This window comes from Passer domesticus, chromosome 3, assembly GCF_036417665.1.
Source record: "Passer domesticus isolate bPasDom1 chromosome 3, bPasDom1.hap1, whole genome shotgun sequence".
Taxonomy (NCBI): Eukaryota; Metazoa; Chordata; class Aves; order Passeriformes; family Passeridae; genus Passer; species Passer domesticus.
The window spans coordinates 98,867,927-98,888,629 of NC_087476.1; the positions used below are offsets into that span (position 1 = coordinate 98,867,927).

General features: G+C 54.8%; 1 protein-coding gene across 5 annotated transcripts; it reads right to left on the reverse strand.

Annotated features, from left to right (window-relative positions):
• Positions 1-86: 86 nt before the first annotated feature.
• Positions 87-19,840, reverse strand: TMEM151B (transmembrane protein 151B). 5 transcript variants are annotated; one of them, XR_010359305.1, is made up of 3 exons: positions 19,541-19,840; positions 10,614-12,590; positions 87-5,316 (listed from the first exon to the last, which is right to left on the reverse strand). XR_010359305.1 is itself a non-coding variant. In XM_064414598.1 (2 exons), exons 1-2 carry the CDS (start codon positions 19,631-19,633, stop codon positions 11,154-11,156), a joined length of 1,530 nt encoding a protein of 509 aa, XP_064270668.1. In that variant the 5' UTR covers positions 19,634-19,840; the 3' UTR covers positions 87-11,153. The 5 variants fall into 5 exon arrangements, 1 of the variants encoding a protein (XP_064270668.1); XR_010359302.1 differs by having other exon boundaries at positions 87-10,530; XR_010359304.1 differs by having other exon boundaries at positions 10,183-12,590.
• Positions 19,841-20,703: the final 863 nt, after the last annotated feature.

Here is a 20,703-nt window from a genome sequence, read left to right on the forward strand (position 1 = left end):
CCCACCCTCTGAGCAATGCAGGAGCTTCCCATGCCTCCCAGCCCTGCCCAACACCAGTGCTCACAGACCCACTGCTGGCAACCACCTCAGTGAATCATCTGAAACTTTTATTACACCGATTTGGTTTACAATCTTTGTACTTTGATATTTCCAACAAAAAAGGCAACATTGTGATATACTGTTTGTACATATATAGAGAGACAGACAGAGCTAGATCATATTGACAGAGTTGAAAAGTAAAAACCATTTCCCAGTGTTCACAAAAGAATTTATTCACCACGTACCCGCTTCTGCCTTGCCCTGCCTGATGGATACAGACACCGAGGGTGCCACTGGCCCCTGGCTGACAGGACCTTTACCTGCACTGTGTCATGCCCACATAGATCAGAAAGAATGGAGTGCGAGGCTGCCCTGGCAGCAGCAGGGGTGCTGACAGGGCTCAGCCCCAAGCCCTCACAGGTTTGTGTAGCTCCCTTCCCAACTACTGATGGATGCTCCAGGGGCTACGTCCAGAAGAATTCCTTACTACCAGCAGCAGCAGCTGTGAAACCTCCCTACCTGGGCAACTCCCACTACCTGTTTCCCATCCTCGAGACCGAGGTATTGAATATACTTATTTATTTTTATTTGCATTTACAAAATATTTTCACTGGATGACACACCTCAATGAGATGAGAACTCATGTTCAGAAACAGCAGAAAAGACCCAGATCAGCATCAGGCTGATGAAGCAACAGCTCCAGCAGCGAGGGCGGGGGTTTAATGGGGGTGGCCTGGTCCTAGGCAAGCCTGCCTGTAGCTCCAAGGACAGGGCTGCAGCTGTCAGCCAGTTGCACAGTGAAAGCTCATGCTTGGAGGGCAGCAGTGAGATCCTGCAGACATGCTAGCAGACACATGAGGAGGAATTAGTCACCAGAGCCAGTGAGGACAAGGGATGGAAAGGGCTTGGGAAAACACATCATCACCAGAACAACTTCTGACTTGCTTTTCATGATATTCACTGCTCATTTTCCTGCTTTTTTCAACAGCTTGAGACTGTTAACACCACTTAAGCACCCTTCAAACCCACTCCTGGCTGCTACGTGCAGGAACGCCTGGACAGGTAGGTTCCTGTCAGTTGCCTGTTGCCAGTCAGTTGCCAGTCAACGCCTGTTGCCTGGAGAACTCTTTGCCCTCTCTCCCATCCATCTCTTGGCCAAAAAGCAAAGTCCACACCAAGCAGCCTGCAGCACTTGCCCACACCAAGTCCAACAGTCAACTATCTGCCAGTCTGCAAGGGTTGAAACCATTTCAACCATGCCACACACTCTGGCCAGACAGCAACAGCAGATTGTTGGAGTGTGAACATTCCTGCATTGGTGGGTCACTTGTCAGCTCCAGGTCCAGCCACCACAGGATGGGTAACTAGCTGGTCACTGTGCTGAGTGCAGGGCCACAACAAATACCTCAGCTCTCCCATGAGATCTATCTCCAAGGAGTACTGACAGGCTCTGAGGAAGGGGGGGTCATTTGTGGGCCTCTGTCTGGAGGAGGGAATGAGCTTGGGCACTGCCACCACCCCCCAACACAGCATCAGCAGCACTCAGCAGAGACAAGCTGGGAGCATCCCCTCACCCGTGGGTCTGTGCCAGAGAGATGGTGAGAGACGGGGTGGCCAGAAGGTAAAGAAGGGGGAATGACACAAGGGAATGACACCCCTGGGGCTGTGTGGGGGTGTCCCATCAGGCCGGAGCAGGGGCACCCGGCTGGCTCCCTCCCAGAGCAGATGGCGAGCCCGGCTTCTGCTGCTCTGAGCAGAGCGCACACGGCAGCAGGAGACAGTGGCCAGCTTCCCAAGCCTGGCGGCTTCTGCTCACAGAGACCCAGGCATCGATTTGCAAGGTGTCACACTGGCATATGTCACAAACAGGATGGCAGGTTGATTTCGAGCACTGACTTGGGGAGGAGGAGCAGGCTGCCACAAGGCTGAGCAGAGGCTGTGCACAGAAATGGTTGCTGTGTTCAGCCTCCCTTTGCTCCCATGGAGCTGGATTTGTCTAGGCTGAGCTGCCCCTGCCCCTTTGGTACCTACCCTCTGCACAGTCAGCCAGAGTGCTGGTGGCTGGGGTTCACACACAGGGGGTCCTGAAAATGGGGGTGCTGTGCACTGCCTGTGGGCACAGCACAGTGGGGTGAGGAGGAAACAGCACGCCTCCAAAACATAGTGCCAAGCACTCCTGCCCTGAAACATACCCAGACAACTAACACAAGCTCTCCCAATCACTGGGGACCCACCACTGTATTCCATCACCCCTACAGCACGTGTGCCCTGTGTCCAGCAGCTTCCCTCCAACCTCAATCACCTGCTGGCCCCAGGTACCACCCTGCTGACAGGGCACTGTGGCTAATCTAGATCCTTTTGCGCTTCTTCAGTTGCAAGGAAGAGGGATGAAGCCTGAGCTTGTGTGGCTGGGAAGATGGGAAGTGGCGCAGAGCCAAGCCCTGCATCAGCTTCCCTAGGTGGAGGGGACAGCTCAGAAATGAAGCATTCCTCCTCCCTACAGGGTACGCCTGAAATAGCCAGGCTTGTCAGATCCCTGTCTCTGGCTGTGATGGATTAGCCTCTCCAAGGCACAAGGCAATTTATTCATTAGTGACATTTACACCTTGTGGCTGCATTAGCCATCGTGGTTGATGACACGTGCTCAAGCTGTCACTGCTGGGCTTGGAGGCAGCATTGCTGCTCCAACAACACAGCGAGACATGGCCTGGGCACCTCAGCTTAGGAATACCTCCTGCCTTTCTCCTCAGCCAGAGCATGCACAGATTGCTTTGAAAGCCCACTCTGTTCCTGAGCTTCTCTATCAAATGCCCTGGTCCATTTGCCCCCCACCCTCCCTGTCTTGCAGCACCATTGCTCCAGCACTGCATCCTCCTGCCCCATTTCACCTTGTGTCTCCTGTAAAAGCATTTTACAGAAGTTCTCAACCAGCTCTCTTCCTCCCATGTCTTGCTGAGCATTCACATCCTATTCTGCCCTTTGTCAGCTGCCCTCAGCCCCAGCAGAGAAGCACAGAGCCCATGTTTGGAGACTTCTCCAGCAGATATGCTGCTTTCACCATGATGCTGTCCCCTGCTCCCTCACTGCCACAACAGCTGACCTGCCCCTCTTCTCCTCCCTGGCCTGGAGAGCAGGATCACCAAAATGTCAAGGCCTTCTGTTTTCTAACTTAGGACAAGTGCTGCAAAATTCTCTGGGAAACCACAAAGTGATGCCAAAGTGATGCCAGGATGTGCTGTGACTGCTCTGCAGCAAGCAAGCAGTGGGCATGCCAGGGCAGGGAGTGCTGCTGGAGGGCTGAGCACAGGCAGGGGGTGCTGAGGTCTGGCCACCAGCATGCCTGGGGTCATCATGCATCTGCTGGCATTTCATGGTGCCCAGCAGGGAGGGGACCAAAATGATGGGAATGCACGGCCTCGGAGGAGTTCAGGGGAGGGGAGTGCTTTGGCTAGCTCAGAGGAATGAGTTTGCACATCAGGCTTGGGAGAGTGAGAAGAGCTGGAAAGCATTGTCCAGGGAGCAGAGCCGGCAGCTCTCCGGTTTCAGACAGGCAGCAGTGGATTAGCTTGTTCTCAAACACGGCTTGCTCCGTGCTTTTATCCCTGCTCCCTGCCACTCTCTGCAGCAAATGTGACACTTCACACCATCTCCTCACAGAAACCAGGTCAGGAGTTTCTTCTGATGAAGAACAAGCAATGCTCTGTCACCCTGAAAAGCCCTTGCTGCAAGAGTGGATGGGTGTCACCACACCAAAGCCACAAACATATCAACCCTCTGCAGGGCCACAGATCCCAGCTGTGCATGAGCACGCAGAACCCCACCCTGCCACGTCTGGGTGGATGGCCATGTCACACCTCCAGGGGCAGAGAAACATTTTAAACTCTGGCCTCCATTCCTGACCAACCTACCCCACTGCAAAGCCACACGACCACCATCCTGATCTGCCTTGGGCATTCCTTCTCCACCAGCACGGCACCTTACTAATAGAGATAGAAGGAGTGGAGAGTTTAAACTCACATCATCACCAAAAATAATTAATTTTTTTTAAGCAAGGAACAGCAATGTGAAACACTTCTCACAGCTGTTAAGGCCTTCTTGCGGCATTTCAGTTTGAAAAAGCCATTGGCATTCCCAAAGTGAAATCCTGTTATTTTGGGGTCTAGTTGTCACTGCTGTTTCCCCAGTCAGCTGAGCAGTGCTGGTCCATCAGACACACTGCTGCTCTCGCTCCCCTCTGCTCAGCCCCTGGGGACAGGCTCTTCCTGGGGGCAGCTGCAGCACAGACAGAGCCCACCAGCTTCTGCCAGGGCTGAGCAGGAGGTGATGCCTGCTTTCAGCTGATCCTCCCTCTGCATCTGCTTCTGGAAATGTGCATAGACTCAGGCTTGGGATTTTCCAAATTTTCACCCTGACTGGTTCATGGGCTGCCATCCAAAGTCTGAATTCATGCCACGGCAGCTGACGGCGCTGCTAATGGACGTTGGGACCATGGGACTGATACAAAGTACTGCATCATCTCACCACATTCTAGCTAGGCTTTTTCTTTCACTAATGTGAGTAGCTAAGATTGCAGAAGCAGCTTGTGCTGATGGAGAGTGAAAGAACCTCATGTGTCTGTGTGTGAAGTTATTTTGTTCTACAAAATCCACTAAATTATAATCACAGTAGGTGATCCATCCGTTCACAGAGTTCGAAGGACTGGGGAGGATTCAGGATGGGCACCAATTTCTCACAAGCTTCATTTCCCCCAAATAAAGTTTACAAAAACCAAAGAAATGAACAAACAAACAAAATGGCCCAACAAAAAGAGTCTTCCTGGGGAATGGGGGGGAATAAAACCCACTTAGCTTTCCAGCAGCCACTGTGCTTATTGTCAGTGCTGGATGGCCATGCTGCACACTGTAATGGGCTCCTGAAAATCTGGCAGCTTCTGGAAGAGTTGCATAGGTGGATGACATACCTGTCAGTAGAGCCTGTTCACGAGCTGCAGGAAGAGGAGCTTGTTGCACTCCACAGGGAAACTGTCCCTCCCCCAAGACAGACATGAGGTAAGGAGGGAAGGAGGAAGGGCAGGCCACGAGGCCATGGGTCTTGCAGGTTCAGTGCTGTCCTTGGGACCTCTTTCACCTCAGAGGCGGAAAGGCTACGGTCCTGTGGGAGAAAGCTCCTCTCCTGGCGCTGCGGAGGTGCTGTGGAGGTCAATTTGCTTGTTAGCTTGCTTTTGAGGGAGTTGAGGAGATCGCATCCATGGGCATAATGTTCCCCTTGGCAGAGCAGCTGTGAGGCAGTAGAGCAGAACGATTCAACCCACTGCTTGTAGAAACTACAGACATTCAACATTCATTCAGGTTGGCCAAGTCCCAACACAAAATGCAACATCAAAGCAACACTGTGACAGATCAATTTTTCTGCACTCAGGGACAGACCCCCCAGAGGAGCTGCTAAGGCAACCTCACATTAGTATAGTACCACTGGCTTCAGTAAAATTACCCTAGGAATGAACATAGCCCATTAATTTCTACCTGAAGTGTGACTATGACCCCTTTCCACTTTTTCCAGAATGCCCACAGGGAAACAGCCCTAGGCAGGCTCAGCCCCAAGTCCCCACTGGGGTCCCAGGTCCTACGAACCAGCCTTTGAATTCCATGTATGCCTGGCTCAGAGCAGAGTGTAGGCCCAAGTGCATCACAGGGAGCAGCAGCACCAGACAGAGCTATCACTTAAACTATGTTTCATTTCTGACATTACCTGGATCCAGATCATATTCCTACAGACTTTATTCTAACCACTGAATAGGAATGAAACACCATCAGAAGGACATATCCCAGCTTGAGACCCACACTCTTTGGTAACACAACATCTCGGTGGTGGTGTGGCTTCAGACCCAGCCCCTACAGCCACTGCAGCAGAGCAGGAGCACACTGCAGCAAAGCCTGTCCCCTGCTAAAGGAAGCACCCTGGTGGCATTAGACAGCAGTACTGAAGCCGTGGTTGGAAAGGCTGGAAGGAGAGCTTAAAAGGCATTATTTGTCCCACCTGCTAATCGGCAGGTGCTGTTTTACTGGCATCAATGCTACCTATCTTTCTTAACCTTACACTTCATAAATCTTTTCCTGCAGTTCTCACCCCGTGGGCGTCCATCAGTTTTTAAACAACTCTGCAGCCTCTTGAGTGAAGAGACAACAAAGAGGGCAGGGATCAGCTGGATTTCTAATGTGCATTTTAGGGGGAGCAGAAAGGAAGAGGGGTGCATTTGTTTGACAATAGATGAACAGCAGCTTCCCCAGCCATAATACTGTGTATTAGCCTGGAAGGCCTGGCCTTGGCCATAGGCTCAGATTTGCTCTCACCATCCTAATGAATGTCCCTGCAGCTGCTCACCCCGACAGCCCTCTCTGAAACCTCCCTCCTTGGTGTGGAGTGAGGCATGACACACAGAGGGCTCAAAGAAGTACCGCTTGGCTGGTTGGTGTCATCAACTGGTTCTGCACAAGCAAGGTGCTAGGCACTATTTGGGAAGCTTCCATTGCATTGAAAGATAGATAAATGGATGGTGATGTGTCTTGAAGATCAGGTAATCCAGAGCTTCTCACATACTTCTCTCTCTCTCTTTCTCTAGTTCAGAAAAGCTGGAGAGCTTTTAAGCACCTGACAAGTATATTGAAGAGTAGGAAACACCAAATAGCCCAAACTAATTCTCCAGCCTTGCAGCAGTGAGGACTGGCCCTCTTCTGGGTTGCATTAGCACCATGAAGGGCCAGGAAGAGCAGCTGGTAGCATTCTTGCCTCTCTCTTTCTAGTATATGAGGAAAGTCCACTGCTAAGTGCAATGCTGAGCCTGACTCTCAGCCCATGGAAAACTGCAATGTTTGAATGATGTATGGAAAAAACAAAACCATCTGACTGCAGAGATCCTCCTAATTATTGCCCCTGTCATACTGACAAGCACCCAGCTCTGACCTTCCCAGAGGGTGAGGCGTGCTGTCCTGCTTTCCTTGTGGAAGCAGCCAGCAGCCCTGTGAGCCCCGCTCGCTTCGAAGAGATCTGCACCAGAAATGAGGACACAGCCACCCTGACAGACCAAGGCATTGCTTGCACCTTTGGCACCCGGGCCAGGCTCAGAGCAGGAGTGACACACTACACAGAGAAAACTTCTGCACCACCATTCAAGCCAGGGTCTGGCAAGTGAGATCAAGACTCTGGGCTTGGTGAAGAGAAGGCTACAGATAATAGGTCTGCTTGTGTCAGGAAGGCCTTCAGAAAAAGGAACAGAGCCAATCAGACTCACCAGTCAATGGAGAAGAAGTAATGGGATTAAGCTACAGCAGGGAGAACTCAGATATAAGGGAGAAGGCTATCCTGAGGGGAGCAGATTGGGCCATCGAATTCCTGCCAAAGGAATTGTCATCACCAGCGTGGATACAGCAGAGAGCAGACACAAGCCTCAAGAAGAGCAGGCACCTGACTGCAGCACAGCCCAGAGCTGGGGTGGGGCATGTGTATGTGCCAGGAGATGGGACCACTCCACCACGGAGAGGCCATGTCCCACAACAGGGACAGGCCATCTCTGGGATCTATGCTCATAACCTGAGCCATATGGAGAATTACAGCAGCTGCCCTTGGCCCAGGGCACTGTGTTCTCTCACCAACACTTAGGAGGAAACCCTCTTTGCTGGTAGTGTCCCATGCCAGTAGTGTCCCATGCCAGGAGACAGAAGGGAAAGCCCAGTTTTCTGTTCTGAACTTTCCTGCCTGACTAGACATGCCAGGACCAGCCCTAGTTTCAGTTTCTCCTCTTCAGCTCCACCACTTCTCTGTCAAGCCACCAGGCAGCTCCTGTCCCTGCTGCCCAGTCCTGCCATGTCCAAGTGCACTATCCCCCTTTCCTGAACCTGAGTCATGCCTCTCTCCTTGAGAAAATGGAATGGGATGGACCAGGGGGGCAGTTCTACCAGGTGCACTTGGGTAGCACCCAGAATATGAGGGATGGGATCTCTGAGAAATCCTGGCATGCAGTGGGGAATACTGACTACAGAGGTCCCACTTCTCAGGATGCTGTGAGTCTGACAGACAGTAGCACTGGGACCTGGCTGCAGCTGGCACCATGTACATGGGGAAGGTGTTCAGCAACAGGGAGACTGTACGGATCCTGTGGGCCAGAACAGCAGCCGTGCCTCGAAGATCCACCTGGATAGACCACCTCCAGAATAAGATTTCACATGTGAAAATGGGGCCAGAGGAACAAGGCCAGGCATTCTCATGGAAAGCCCCAGAAAGAGCCAAGGACATGGCGCCTGAAACTCTGCTGCAGGTGCTAAAAGCTGGGGGGCACAGAGACCCTGCTAATCTGTCCCTGTTGTGAAGACTGTCTTTGCCCCAGGGAGCTAAAAGGCCTGCCAAAACTTAGATAAATCCATCTGTCCAAGGCACCTTGGAGGCTGGAGATAGAAAGATGAGCCATTACAGCCTAATTTAAGCAACAGTGCAGATTTCAAAGAGAACATGTCAGGAAGGACAAGTGGGGACCTCATTCCTCACTAATGACCCATTGCAGCTCCACTGTCTCAATTCACTGGGACATACAAGCACACACCATTATCTCCCTGGAGTCAGAGAACATCTACATCGGCCTTGGCGTACTTTAGGCCCTTGTAGAGAGAAGCATGAGTGCACAGCAAGCCAAATGTCATTGCAAAGCAAGGAAATCCCAGGGCTGCTTTCGCCCAGTCTGAATCTATGCCAAAAATAATGAGAACAAAATGCAGAAAGGGATGTGCCTACTCTGGAGACCTTATGCTTCTCTGTCCTCCAAGGGACCCTCTTCTTTAAACCAACGTCTGGCTCTGGTAGTGAAAGTAAGGGCAGATGCTAAGACAGAATCATCAACAGAGTGAGATTTTAAGAGACTTCTCATTCAAACCACTGTTGTTTGCAGTTTAGCACCCGAGATCCAGAAGGACAAGCTGACATGAAGGGCAAGAGACACTAACCAGGATATGCAGGGCATAAAGAGCAGAACAGACTGCTCTGGGGGAAATTAAATGGGGAGCCCTACAACGCCCACAGGTTCTGACCACTCCAGGCTTGCCAGCAGGAGATGGCTTTCAAAATAGGACCAGTGTGGTACATGGGTGCACTTGCAGCCTCCTCGAGAGCCGGGAGGCAAAGCAGTACAGCAGCACGATGAGAGAGCCAGACCCTTCGTTAACAGCTGCCAGGAGGAAGATGGCTGGAATAAATACAGGGCCTCACTGTTTGCCCTTCTGCGACCCATGGGGAGGCAGACACCAAGCACAAATGCCCAGGTGCCAATGGACTTGCCCCTGTCACCCAAGATGTGCTGCTCTTAGCTTTTGTTTGCCACAGCTGATGAGGGAAGCGGGGTGAAGCTGAGGAGCAGTGCTGTCTGGAGAAATCGCTGGCTGATTTGGCATGCACTCCCCAAAGAGCTGACTGAAAAGGAGACAGCTTTTCTGAGAACAAGGACACAAGAGATCCGGGGATGTGTTGCTGGAGGAGGAAAAGCTGGGTGTCTGCATGCTGCAAACACTGTTGCAGCTTCAGTGACACGAAGGCTCTTTGCCCAATGTTGCTGAGATCCTTTCCAGCAGGGTAGAAGGGGCAGCACAAAGCTCAGAGCAAACCTGTCCTGACAAGAGCAAGGCAGAAGAACCCAGTAGCTAATGAGCTACACAGAAGTCACCTCACTTCTGACAGCCTGACACCTCCCTGCAAAAACCTCTGTTGTGCAAAACATTTGGTTTTAATCAGGATTTCCTCTAACATATCCCCAGCCTGTGTTCTGCAGAGCATCCCTCTTGGCAGATGCCTTCTGCACAGGTCCTGCACCAACAGTGGGGTCACACAGAAACAGAATCCTTTTGATCCTCCTTTCCCCAGCCGAAGTTCCCAATGCTCCAGCATAGTTCTGCATTTGTCCTTCCTATCCCCTCAGAGCTCTCTGTCAAAATGAGGCTTCCAGGAGCCTGCAGCTCAGAGTTCACAGCCAGAGCCCAGCTGGATCTTATGCAAAATTCACTTGTGCAGACATGCACCAACCTGCTGCTCCATTATCAATAGGTGAACTGCAGCTGAACCTACCAGAGACTTCCTTGATGCTTGGCTGAACCAATTAGGACTTACTTCAAAGCCAGGAAGGGTCCCCAGCCACTTGATGTGCCACCTGATACCACAAGGTCTGTTCCAGTGCCATCCTCTTCCCCTTCCCCAGCTCACCAGGGGCCTCCTGTTTTCTCTTTCCAGCTGAGCCCTCCTCCAGCAAACACATCAGTAGCGCTGTAGATCTCTGCTCCATCTGGATTTGCACACTCATTCCTTCCCTGGTGCTGCATGCCCAAACAGAAAACCCTTTACCAAGGGGATGCTGACTCACAGCTGGCACACCGAAACTTCCGAAGGAGCTGAGCATGGGATCCTCTGGAGGCAATGCCATTCCCAGCAGTGAGAAAAAAGTAACAGTCGGAGCATGGTCTAAAAAAAAAAGTGGGGAGGGAGGGGAATGGTCAGGGGGAAGGGGAAGAGGCGGATTCGTGGCTTTCAGCCTTTGCTCTAACCTGCCATTTAGCTCCACGTGCCTGGGTACCCATGACCTTCTGTCACAGGCAGCAACACCCTGCTCCAAGGGGCCTGTTCTCCTCCACCCTGCGAGGGGTCTCGCTCCAGTGTGGGAAGCAGGGTGGCCAGAGGTGCAGCAGGGTGCTTTTTGGTGGCTGCTGGTTCCTTGGAGCACGAGACAGCCTGGAGCCAGGGCTGGGAGCCAAAGCCACCCCCTCCCTGCATCAGGCCTGCCGTTTTATTCCCCCCTTTGGGTCTTGACACCATGAATTATGGTTTTGCTGTTGGTTTGGTTGTTTGTTTTTTTTGCATGTGGTGATCGGTCTAGAGTTCTGTGCCATGTCAGGGGGAGCACCAGCATCCACCCCTCTGGGAGGTCAGAGCCACAGCGGGGGAAGCCTTTGCTGGCTGCCGGAGCAGGATGCCACGTCCACTCCATCCTGATGTCCTCCTAGGCCATCCCCCTTGTGCTCCTCTCCCCAAATCCTGCTCTGGCTGGGGCCAGGCAACGGACAATGAGATCTCACCGCCTTCTGCTTTCACAGTGAGGTCTCCACGCAGGACCCATTGCGATGGAGGTGACGGTGGTCGTGGTTCAGGCAGCCTTCGTTGCGGTGTACAATGAGGACAGGGAAGTAGAGGGCATCCTGATAAGGAGGGGGGTCTTCCTCCTCCACAGTCACCTGGCTGGAGAGGCGTGTCTGCTCAGTGGGGCAGCTCTGCTCGTTCAGGCTGCCACTCCGGCTGCGCCAGAGGCAGCTGCGGCGCGAGCCGTACAAGCGGCCCAGGGAGAAGCGGCTGCTGCTGAAGGGAATCCTGGGACTGCCATTGCAGATGCTCAGAGCACTGCGGGAGAAGATGGAGGAGCTGCTTATAGTCCTGTGGCAGCGCTCGCAGTTCTGCCGGTAGCCCCCGTAGCGGCAAGCGGAGTAGCTGGTGCAGCCGGAGAGCCCCACCAAGTCCATCAGGACCGCTTCCGAGTAGCTGGGCACCAGCTGCTGGTTGGAGCGTATGTGCCACTCCAGCTCGGTGCTGTCCACCGTGTTGACACGGGGCATCCTCCGGCAGAAGGAGCGCTCCTCGGCCGGCGTCACGGCCACGTAATCGAACCCAAAGAGTTTTTCCACGTGGTAATGGACATAGGAGGTGCGGTACTCATTTAGCACCCGCAGGGGCCAGGAGAGGGTCAGCAGAGCTGCCACCCAGAAGACATAGTGAGATACATACCAAGGCAGGTTGTCTGGGTCAGAAAAGGCCACCATGTATTCCTTGAAGTCCACATTTTTGAGGTGCATCCCCTCCCTGGCCTCCATGTAATCGTCTAGGCCCTCGTTCTCCGTGAAGAAGCGGGCCCGCTGGGTCAGATAGGAGTTCTCGGACTCCACGTTGGCAAAGCTGAAACACTTGGTGAAGCGGAGCCGTGTGGCCGGGTAGCTCTCCAGGTCAATGAGGTCCTTGGAGATGTCCTTAACTCCACAGTTGGAATAATCAAACTCGGCCTCTGCCACGTGGGTGTTGACCCGCTCGTGGTACACTTGGGTGGTGGTGTAGGCGTCCCCGTTGCGGTAGCGGGTGACCTGCCGGGTCCTGCGGACGTAGTGGTAGCTGATGGCCTTCCACCAGATGCAGGGGGTGGCCTGCTGCATCCGCTGCACACGCTCGTGCACGCTCTCCACGTCCACCTTGTACTGCAGCTCGTTGCGCGTGTAGCAGTGCCAGCACTCCACCAGGTACACCACGTAGAGCATCACCAGGAAAGCCAAGGGGATGTAGACGTAGCCGTTGGAACAGGGGCTGTCATGGTACATCATGGACTTGCCCTTGTAAGCGCTGTCAAAGGTCAGCCGGGTCACCTTGGTGACGTGGCACCAGGTCATGGCTCCCATGCAGCCATACATGAGGAGGGACAGCAGCAGGCATTTCCAGTGCGACTCTCGGCACAGGGACTTGCTGAGAGACTGCTTCACTGGCCGCTGCTGCTCCGGGGGACCGGGGAGAAGGAGAGAGAAAACAAGAGAGGAGTCAGTGGGCTGCAGCGGCAGGGGAAGGGGGCAGGCAGCAGGGTGCTGTGGCAGCACCTATAGCTCTGCAAACAGAGACCAAACAGCAGAGGCCACAGGGCTCCTGGCCTCAGCGGGCAGCACAGGGGCTGGGATCTCTCACAGGATGACACTCATGCAGTGCAGGCAACTAGCACCCCCACCTCCATGTCTGGTGCTCTGCCCCTCCCTGGGAGACAGACAGAGCCCAGCTGGACGTGGTGGAGAGTGGTAAAGGACAACTCTGTCAGCTGCACTGAGCACCTCCCTTCTCCAACAGGGAGTAACCCCTACCATTGCCACTTCCCAGGGAGAGCTATTGGAGCACCAGGTGAGAGTCTGGGCGATCTCCTCCACATGCCTCAGCTTTTGCACCCACCCCACCAGCACAGGCAGCTCTAGCTGATGTCATCCCACCTGAACCCCTCACCACAGCCCATCCCACTGCACACGAGTCTCTCCCTCGCTTCCCAGTAATGACCAACAGCAACATTCCAATTCCTCCAGCAGGGCGGCACAAGCTGCCTGGTGTGCCTGTAAGACGGAGAAACAGACCTTCTGCAGCTGGGAAGGTCTGTGATTGGTAATGACAATTCCCACTACAACACTTGGCAGCCTAAGGAGCTCTGAAGTGCTTCTCAAGTGCTTTATAAACCATACCAATGAGAAAGTACTTTTCCACTATTGAAATGGAGCCACCTCTGGTAGGAGAGAAAGCAAATATGGAGTAACATCCTAAAAAGTGCTCAGGCTGGAAGGGAGGAGCATCCTAACAATCTGCAGCAGCAAGGAGGGCAAGAGGCCACTCACAGCTGCTGGCAAATGTGCCTGCTTGCACTGGGATTCAGATGTGACAGTCCACACTTCTGAAAAACACTGCTCTTAGGTCTTTCATGGTGAGGAAAAGGCAGAAATTAGCAACGCGACTTTTTAAAGGGATTGCACTGGTGCCTTTACCACAGTACAGTGCAGGGTTTCACACAAACCCATGAAAAAAACTTGGTTAAGGAAACCTCTGTCACTCTGCAACACTCTGAAGTCTCAAGTATTGATCCATTGTCTGTGAGATCTGACATCATCCTACCCAAAGAAAGAACAGACAAAGTAACTATTTCCTTTCTTATACAGAATATTTTATCCAGCAATCTCCAAAGGGGCAACCTGAGAGAGGGGGTCAAGAACCCCAGCCTTGTGCAGATGCCACCAAATTCACTCAGAGGCTTCAAGCTTTGCTCTCCCTCTGCACGTGCAGGCAGCAGCAGCTCCTGAGCTCAGCTCCTCCGTGGCAGGGGCCAACTCCAGCTGTAATGACACTGCTCATGGCACTGCAGTCCAAGCCTGGCTCCATTACTCTCCACTCCTGAACGTGCTGGGCTGGAGAGGTCTCTCATCCAGGAATCCCAAACAACTGATTGGGCTCACACTGCTAGAAAGCAGGAGGGGCACTTTCACTCTGGCATGAAAAGGAAAATTAAAGCAAGAACCAGAAATCACAAGGCCACTGGCAGGCCTAGGGACAGCCCTGGGCCTCATCTTTCCTTTAAGAAATGCTCTTCTGAAGAGCCCCTCATTCCTGGCTTGGTGCTCTGGAGTCCCACAGGCCAATCTTTCCTCCCCACCCTTGTCAAAGCCTGCCAGTGGGACTTCTGTCACTGCACTCAGGGATCCTGCCCAAATCTCCAACAGAGGTTTCTCTCCTAGAGGCACAGAGCTCCCCTGCCTGCCCACCCCAGCAGCCAGCCCATGACGAGCAGAGCAGGCAGCACATCCAGAGAAACCACTGCTGGCAAGGGGAATGCTGGTACATCCCACTGGCACTCCCCGCTATCAGCAATGCTGAGCTCCTCTCTTTGAAGCCACTAGCTGAGAGCAGGACCTGGAGACAGACAGGCAGAGCCCAGGGCTGGCAGGTGGGGTGGTGCTGGCCTGCAGGCAGCTCAGAGAGGTGCAGGATGGTGCTGCTGGCAGTGCTGGCATGGACACACGTGCAGCCCTGTCTTCCCAGTGCAACTGACCACTGCAGCAGCCTCACAATCATGGGGCAAGAAGGCAACCCCAGGTAAGAGAAAAGAGAGTGAGGAGAAGAAGGGGGGGCCTTTCAGGAGGCAGAGCCACCTGAGCTGTGCTCTCCCTCCTGAGGTCAATGCTGCAGTTACAAGAGCCTGCTCAGACCCCTCTGTCCTTGCTTGGTTGCAGCACGGCTCTCCCATGCTGGAATACTGTACCACTACCCTGGCAGCCAAAGGCTTCCTCTCTCACTGCTGCCTTCTGCGTTGCAGGCTTTCCCTGGCAGCAGCAGCTCTGACTGTGAGGATGTAAAGGAGCAGCTCAGCCAAAGGAGGAGCATGGGGAGGGTCTGGACAGGGCCCTTGGAGTGGTACATGCCAAGCCTGGGGTGTCTGTGGGATGTGAATGCTGAGAAACAGCACCTTGTTTAGGAGGCAGATGCACAAACAGAGCACAGGGAATAAAGCATCCAGCTCATTCATTTGCCAGCTGGGGAAGGGGCACCACAGTGACAGGTCTTTGCTTTTCTGTCTCAAAAAAGCAAATTCCACCTCATAGTCAGCCCCCAGCCCTTCACGTTCTGCCCTGCCTGTGCCGCAGGAGAAGGGAGACGCTGGCTGTCACCCTGCAGAGATGTAGGCAAGCCCCACTGCGGTTACCCACCCAGGGCAGGGAGCACGATGCAGCCCAGGCTTGGTTCCAGGAACTGTGTTAGCAGGGCTCTAGTCCATGCACTAGTCTCCTCCTAGGACTACGCAGTATTTAGATACTGCAGCGCTTTTACAGGGTCACACTAACCCCTGCTCTAAACTGTTTACAACCCAGCTCTGCCCTAGGCTTTTGAGGTAAAACACATACACCTCGGCTGCACCGGTGGGGTTTCCGAAAGCTGATCAAGTGCCAGTGACGGGATACAACCACAGCAGAGACAGAGGAGGAGCCAGATGCAGAGTCTAATCCCAGTAGGAACTGCAGCATCCCTGCTCCTCTCCCAGGCTGCAAAGGGCTCACAGGAGCAAACAATCAGCTCCACAGATTCCTCCGCAGAAGCAGCTGAATGAGATTGTCTCCCTGAGCTCTTAACCAGCCTTGGGTAAGTCCAGCATAGCAAACAAGCAGATGAAAAAGCTGGGGAAAGAGAAATCTGTCTCAGAACAGTGTCACTAGGAGGAGAGCAGGCACCGATATAAATGCCATCGTCATCTGCCCGCTGCAGTCTGATGGAATGAGGCAAAAGCCTTGCCCTACTTCATGTAAACAGGGTTTCCCTCCATCACCCGGAGCCTCCCTCTGCTCAGGCTCCAGCACTGGAGAGTGGTAAGCAAATCTGCTATTTCAGGTGCGCTGGAACACCTCTGCAGTGCCAGGGGGCAAGGCTGGCCATAGCTCAGCCGAACCTGTTGTGGGATCCCAAGCAGCTCCTTCCCTGTGCTTCACTCCACCTTGTGGAATGCATGGGGCAACCCTTAGTGGGTACTGAGACACACCTCGGGAAAGGCAGGGGGTGGGCTGCTGCCTGGGCCTCCCCGCCCTCCTGCGTGGCACTGGCTCTGACACTGCCCCGAAGTGAACAGAGATGGAGCCCCACACCTGAGCTGCTGCTCGGGATGCGTGGGGAGGGATGGAGGGGATGACTCACAACCAGCCCTGAAGCAAAAGGAGACACCCACAATGCACAGGCAGTACAAGAGGGAACCCCCAACACTGCTTGCACTAAACTCCTTTGAGGTCTAGGGGATCCTCTTTTAAAAAAACAGCCTCAAGGAGACAAACATGCTCAGCACCTCAGTGGCCAAGCACATGGGTCAAAATCCTTTAATCACCCCTGCAACCTTGACCCTGCAACTCTGAATACTAAACCTCTTCAAGTTCTTCAAGCTACTCCCAGTTACAGCCTGGCCCCATCCACTGTCCCCCTTTTTAACAAGTGTTTCCATGTCATTACCTCCCATGACTTTCACCTGCCTCTCCCTGCAGAGACCTCTGTGAAATCTCTGATTCACCTCCAGAATGCTAAACCTTCATGTTTCATATTTTGAGACAGCTTGGGGTTCAGAGGGTTAGGTGTCCTTAGAGACAGCCCTCTAGAGGGCTGAAAAACAATCCAAAAAAAGCGCCAGAGCAGCAGCCTGAAGGCCCAGGTAGCTCCCGAGTGCCAGGTGGTGGCAGCAGCTTGCAGGGGACTCCAGAGGGACTCCTGAGCATCAGTTTCCATGGCTCTTCCCCAGGATTCACTTACATCATGCAAGAAATGAATAAGCCCCGATTCCTTTGACCTCAAATCCCCAGAAAAAGGGAGGTAGGGAGGATCCAGTCATTTCTAGGAATTACCACTGTTTTCAAAGGCTCTGGACAAACATGGGCAACTCCTGGCCAGGATGGTCCCAGCAAATACCCAGCAAATACCATGCCCACAGGCCAGGTTCAGGAACCACCTGCCTACAAGAAAGAGGTGGCTCAGTCCCAGGCTGGCAGTGCTGCCAACTGCAGAGGACAGAGGAAAGCTGAGCATCGACAGGCCAGGGAATCCTGCCAGCAGTCAGCTCCTGCAGCGGCACCAAGGTCTCCATTTTACACAGGAGCTTGGAGGAGGACTGGTTCCTTCCATCAGATCCCACCTGAGCAGCAGGACAAGGACATGGTTTTGCTTGTTCCTAGGCTGAAGAGCTTGTCCCTTGGCATCTCCCACCCTCCAAGTATGCACTGATGAGTGAAATTCAGCTCACCACCACTAAGTGTGGGTGTAGGCATGTGATACCAAGATGGAACAAGGGCTCAGTCAGCTCTGGCTAGTACCTCTTGCTACTTGCCTGGGACAAGATAAGAAGATCTGAAGCCCTGCCTGGCTCCTAGATGCAGCAACCTGAGATATCAAGATGAGACACCTTCAAATAGGACAGGGCAAGTTTCCCATTTTCCAGACATCTCCTCTGGCTTCCTACTCGCCCTGGCCAATGGACCCTGACATGTGGGATGGAGCCACACTGCGGGGACGCTCGGCAGTGCTGGCACCAGCAGTTGGTTCTGACGGAAATGAGGACATTGCACAGCCCGTATGGCGTTACATAGGCACTAGAGGGGAGGAGGAACATTGTCCTCTCCCTCTCCTGATAGCTCTGAAGACAAGAGGATTGCACTAGGTCAGTCCAGAAATCCAAGCTCGCCACTGAAGTCTCTCCTCTTTGCATCAGATGAGACACCAGCAAGCATGGCACCATCACGAGATGCTGCAGCTTCCCTCTCCTCCACCAGCTGCTTCATGCAAGTCTGTGATAGCTTCTGGCCACAAGAAGGATGCCCTTAGCCTAAACAGAGCAGGTCATGGACTACAGCCTTTCTGCCTGCTCCTGTGGAGTATGACACTGACACCCTCATTGGCAGCCACCACAGAGTAACTGAAGCTCGGACAATCTCATAATCCCTGCGAGCCAGGGGGCACTGTAGGGGAGGGAAACTCGTCTGGGCACTGCCCCTGCTACACTTCTCTCACCCAAACTGGCTCTTGCTCTGGCACCTCTGAAAAGTCTGTGCCGTCTTGAAAGTAGGACCAGCACTGCCAGAACACCGGCAGTAAGAAACCACATCACAGCAGGGCACAAGCATGTCCTCATGCTAAAAAAGCCCCTCACAGTTTGGCTATCCTCATCAGGATTTGTTTGAAGAGCTGGGCTCAGATCATCAGGAGTTGTTGCATGCAGGCAGGAAGAGAGGAACAGACACAGAGTATACAGCATTTGTACAGCTTCCCAGTCCTTGAACTTCAGCATTCCTCTCCTGCAATTATTTATATCTAAATATAAGTCTGTATATATAGAATAACCGTGCATGGGCATGCATGTTCTGCCCAAGCCAAGGAGGCAGAGAATACCAGGATTATGCAGCACTCACAAACTGCAGCTCCTCATCAGCAGAAGGGGAAGTGATGCACCAGCTTCTGAGTATCCCCCCAAGCTGTCCTTTGAGCTGTGGTCTCACCAGACAGGGCAGCCCACCCCCTGCAGGAGAACACTGCCCCTCCTGCACTGCCTGGGTGCCCTCCATGGGTCAGCAGCCCCATGGCATACAGTGAGCCTCACCAGTCAGTGCAGTTGCCTTCTCCCTTCTCGGGAAGCCCAAGCTGCAAGCAGGATCTGTAGAGGCAGACAAAAGGGCTGGCACACCTGCCTCCCGGTGGCGCTCCCAAGGCAGGGGGCACCCTGCTCTTGACCCTTTCTGGCATCTGCTGCCTGGACTCCGGAAAAGTCATCTGCTGAGGGAGACTGCAGCACACCTGGAGGCAAGGCTGTGCTGGTACCTGGCCTGCCCCAGTCTGCACCTTGCTGGGAGCAGCCACCAGCAACAGCCCTTGGCTTTGCCATGTCCCCAAGCCCTCTACCCTGCTGCCCACCGCGTCTTGCCTCACAGTGACCCAGGCAGCTGTGCCCCATCCCGGATGCCCCCAGAAGCCAGCGCACAGCAAGGAGGGGGTCTCCACGTCTCCCAGGCATAACAAGCTCTGCCCGCGGCTGTAAGCACAAACGGTGCCCTGCGCTTCTCGTTTCTGATTTTTCCCTTCCTCCTCCATCCCGGCCACTCCAGCTCCGGCCCCCGCTCCGGACGGCGCTGGCTGCTGCGTCCCTTCCATGCCCGGAGGCTCCGCAGCGATCCCCAGGTGACGGGCGGGCGCTGGAGGAGAGGCGCGCTGGGGCAGCCCATCGGCGGCGCGACCGACGGCTGGGCATGCTCGCCCCCAACCCGCATCGCATCCCCGGGGCCGGAGCGGGGCGAGAGGCGCTCCCAGCGAGCGGGTCCGCACCTGTGCGGGCAAAGCCCGGCCCGTGAACGCGCCACGCAAGGGTGGTAGGGGGCAGCCCGGGCCGGGGGGCGGCCGCTCTGCTCACCTCCTCTCTGGCCCCCTCCGCCTCCTCCTCCGGAGGCACCGGCGTGCTGCTGCCTCCCTCGCTGGCGGCGGCCGCCGAGGCCGGGGGGGACATGGCGGCGGGGGCGCCCCGCTGGCGGTGCCTGCGGGCCGGGCAGCTGCATTATCCCGCCCGCCGCCGGGCGCTGCCTCGCCGGTCGCCGGGCGGGCGGCGGGGCGGCGCGGCGGGCGGGCGGCGCGGCGGCATCGCCCCCAGCCGCGGCTCGGCGGCAGCGCTGGCCGCCCGCCGGCCCCGGGCCCGGCCCCGCCGCAGCGCAGCGCCGCTACACGCGGCGGAGGGCGGGCAGAGCCGCGGTGGGAGGGCCGCGGCGGAGGCGGGGGGACGGGATGGGATGGGATGGGATGGGATGGGATGGGATGGGATGGGATGGGATGGGATGGGATGGGGATGGGGATGGGGATGGGGGCACGGCGGGATCCGCGGCCGCCCAAGCGGGGCGGCGGGTGACCTTGAGGCGCCGGCCGGCAGCAGAGAGGGAGGGAGCCCGGTGCAGAAGCCCCTCCCGAGCCCCACCGGGAGCGGAGCTGCCGCCCAGCGTTGTCGGGGAAAGCTCCTGCTCTCAGCCGCGCCGAGGGGTCGTCAGGCTGCCTTCGGTCCCAGCTGCACAGCTGATGGAGAGGTGAGGGGTCCCGTGGGTTTTCCTTCCCTCGGGATGAAGCGGGAGAACCGGGAGCATTTTCATGTGCCCCGTCTGCTTTTCTAATCTGTGGGCGCCGCAGCTGGTCGGGGAAATGGGGCAGTGTTGACCTGCAGTGCTGATGCTGGCACTCATGGAAAACCTTAGCTTGGGCAGCAGCTTCCCTGCTGTGATCTGCACCGGGCCCAAAGGTTCTCAGCTGGCTATTGCATGGCCACCTGCAGCTTATTTCTCCACAGAGCTAACATGGTTACAGGGATGAGTGGAAAAGTTTCTTCAGACCCTCAACCTAAACTCACGGTGGGGACACACACGGAGTTTGGGAAGGGTCTGTACTTGTCAAGGTCTGGATATTGCAGGTGCAGCCCAGTTTCCTTGACAGTCAGGAAATCAGGTGTCTTTGCAGGTGCTTCCCCAGATCCAAACTGGGGAGAAGCATAAGCTGCAGAATTTGCTAGAAACTTGTTCTCTTTTTCTGAGCTCTGAG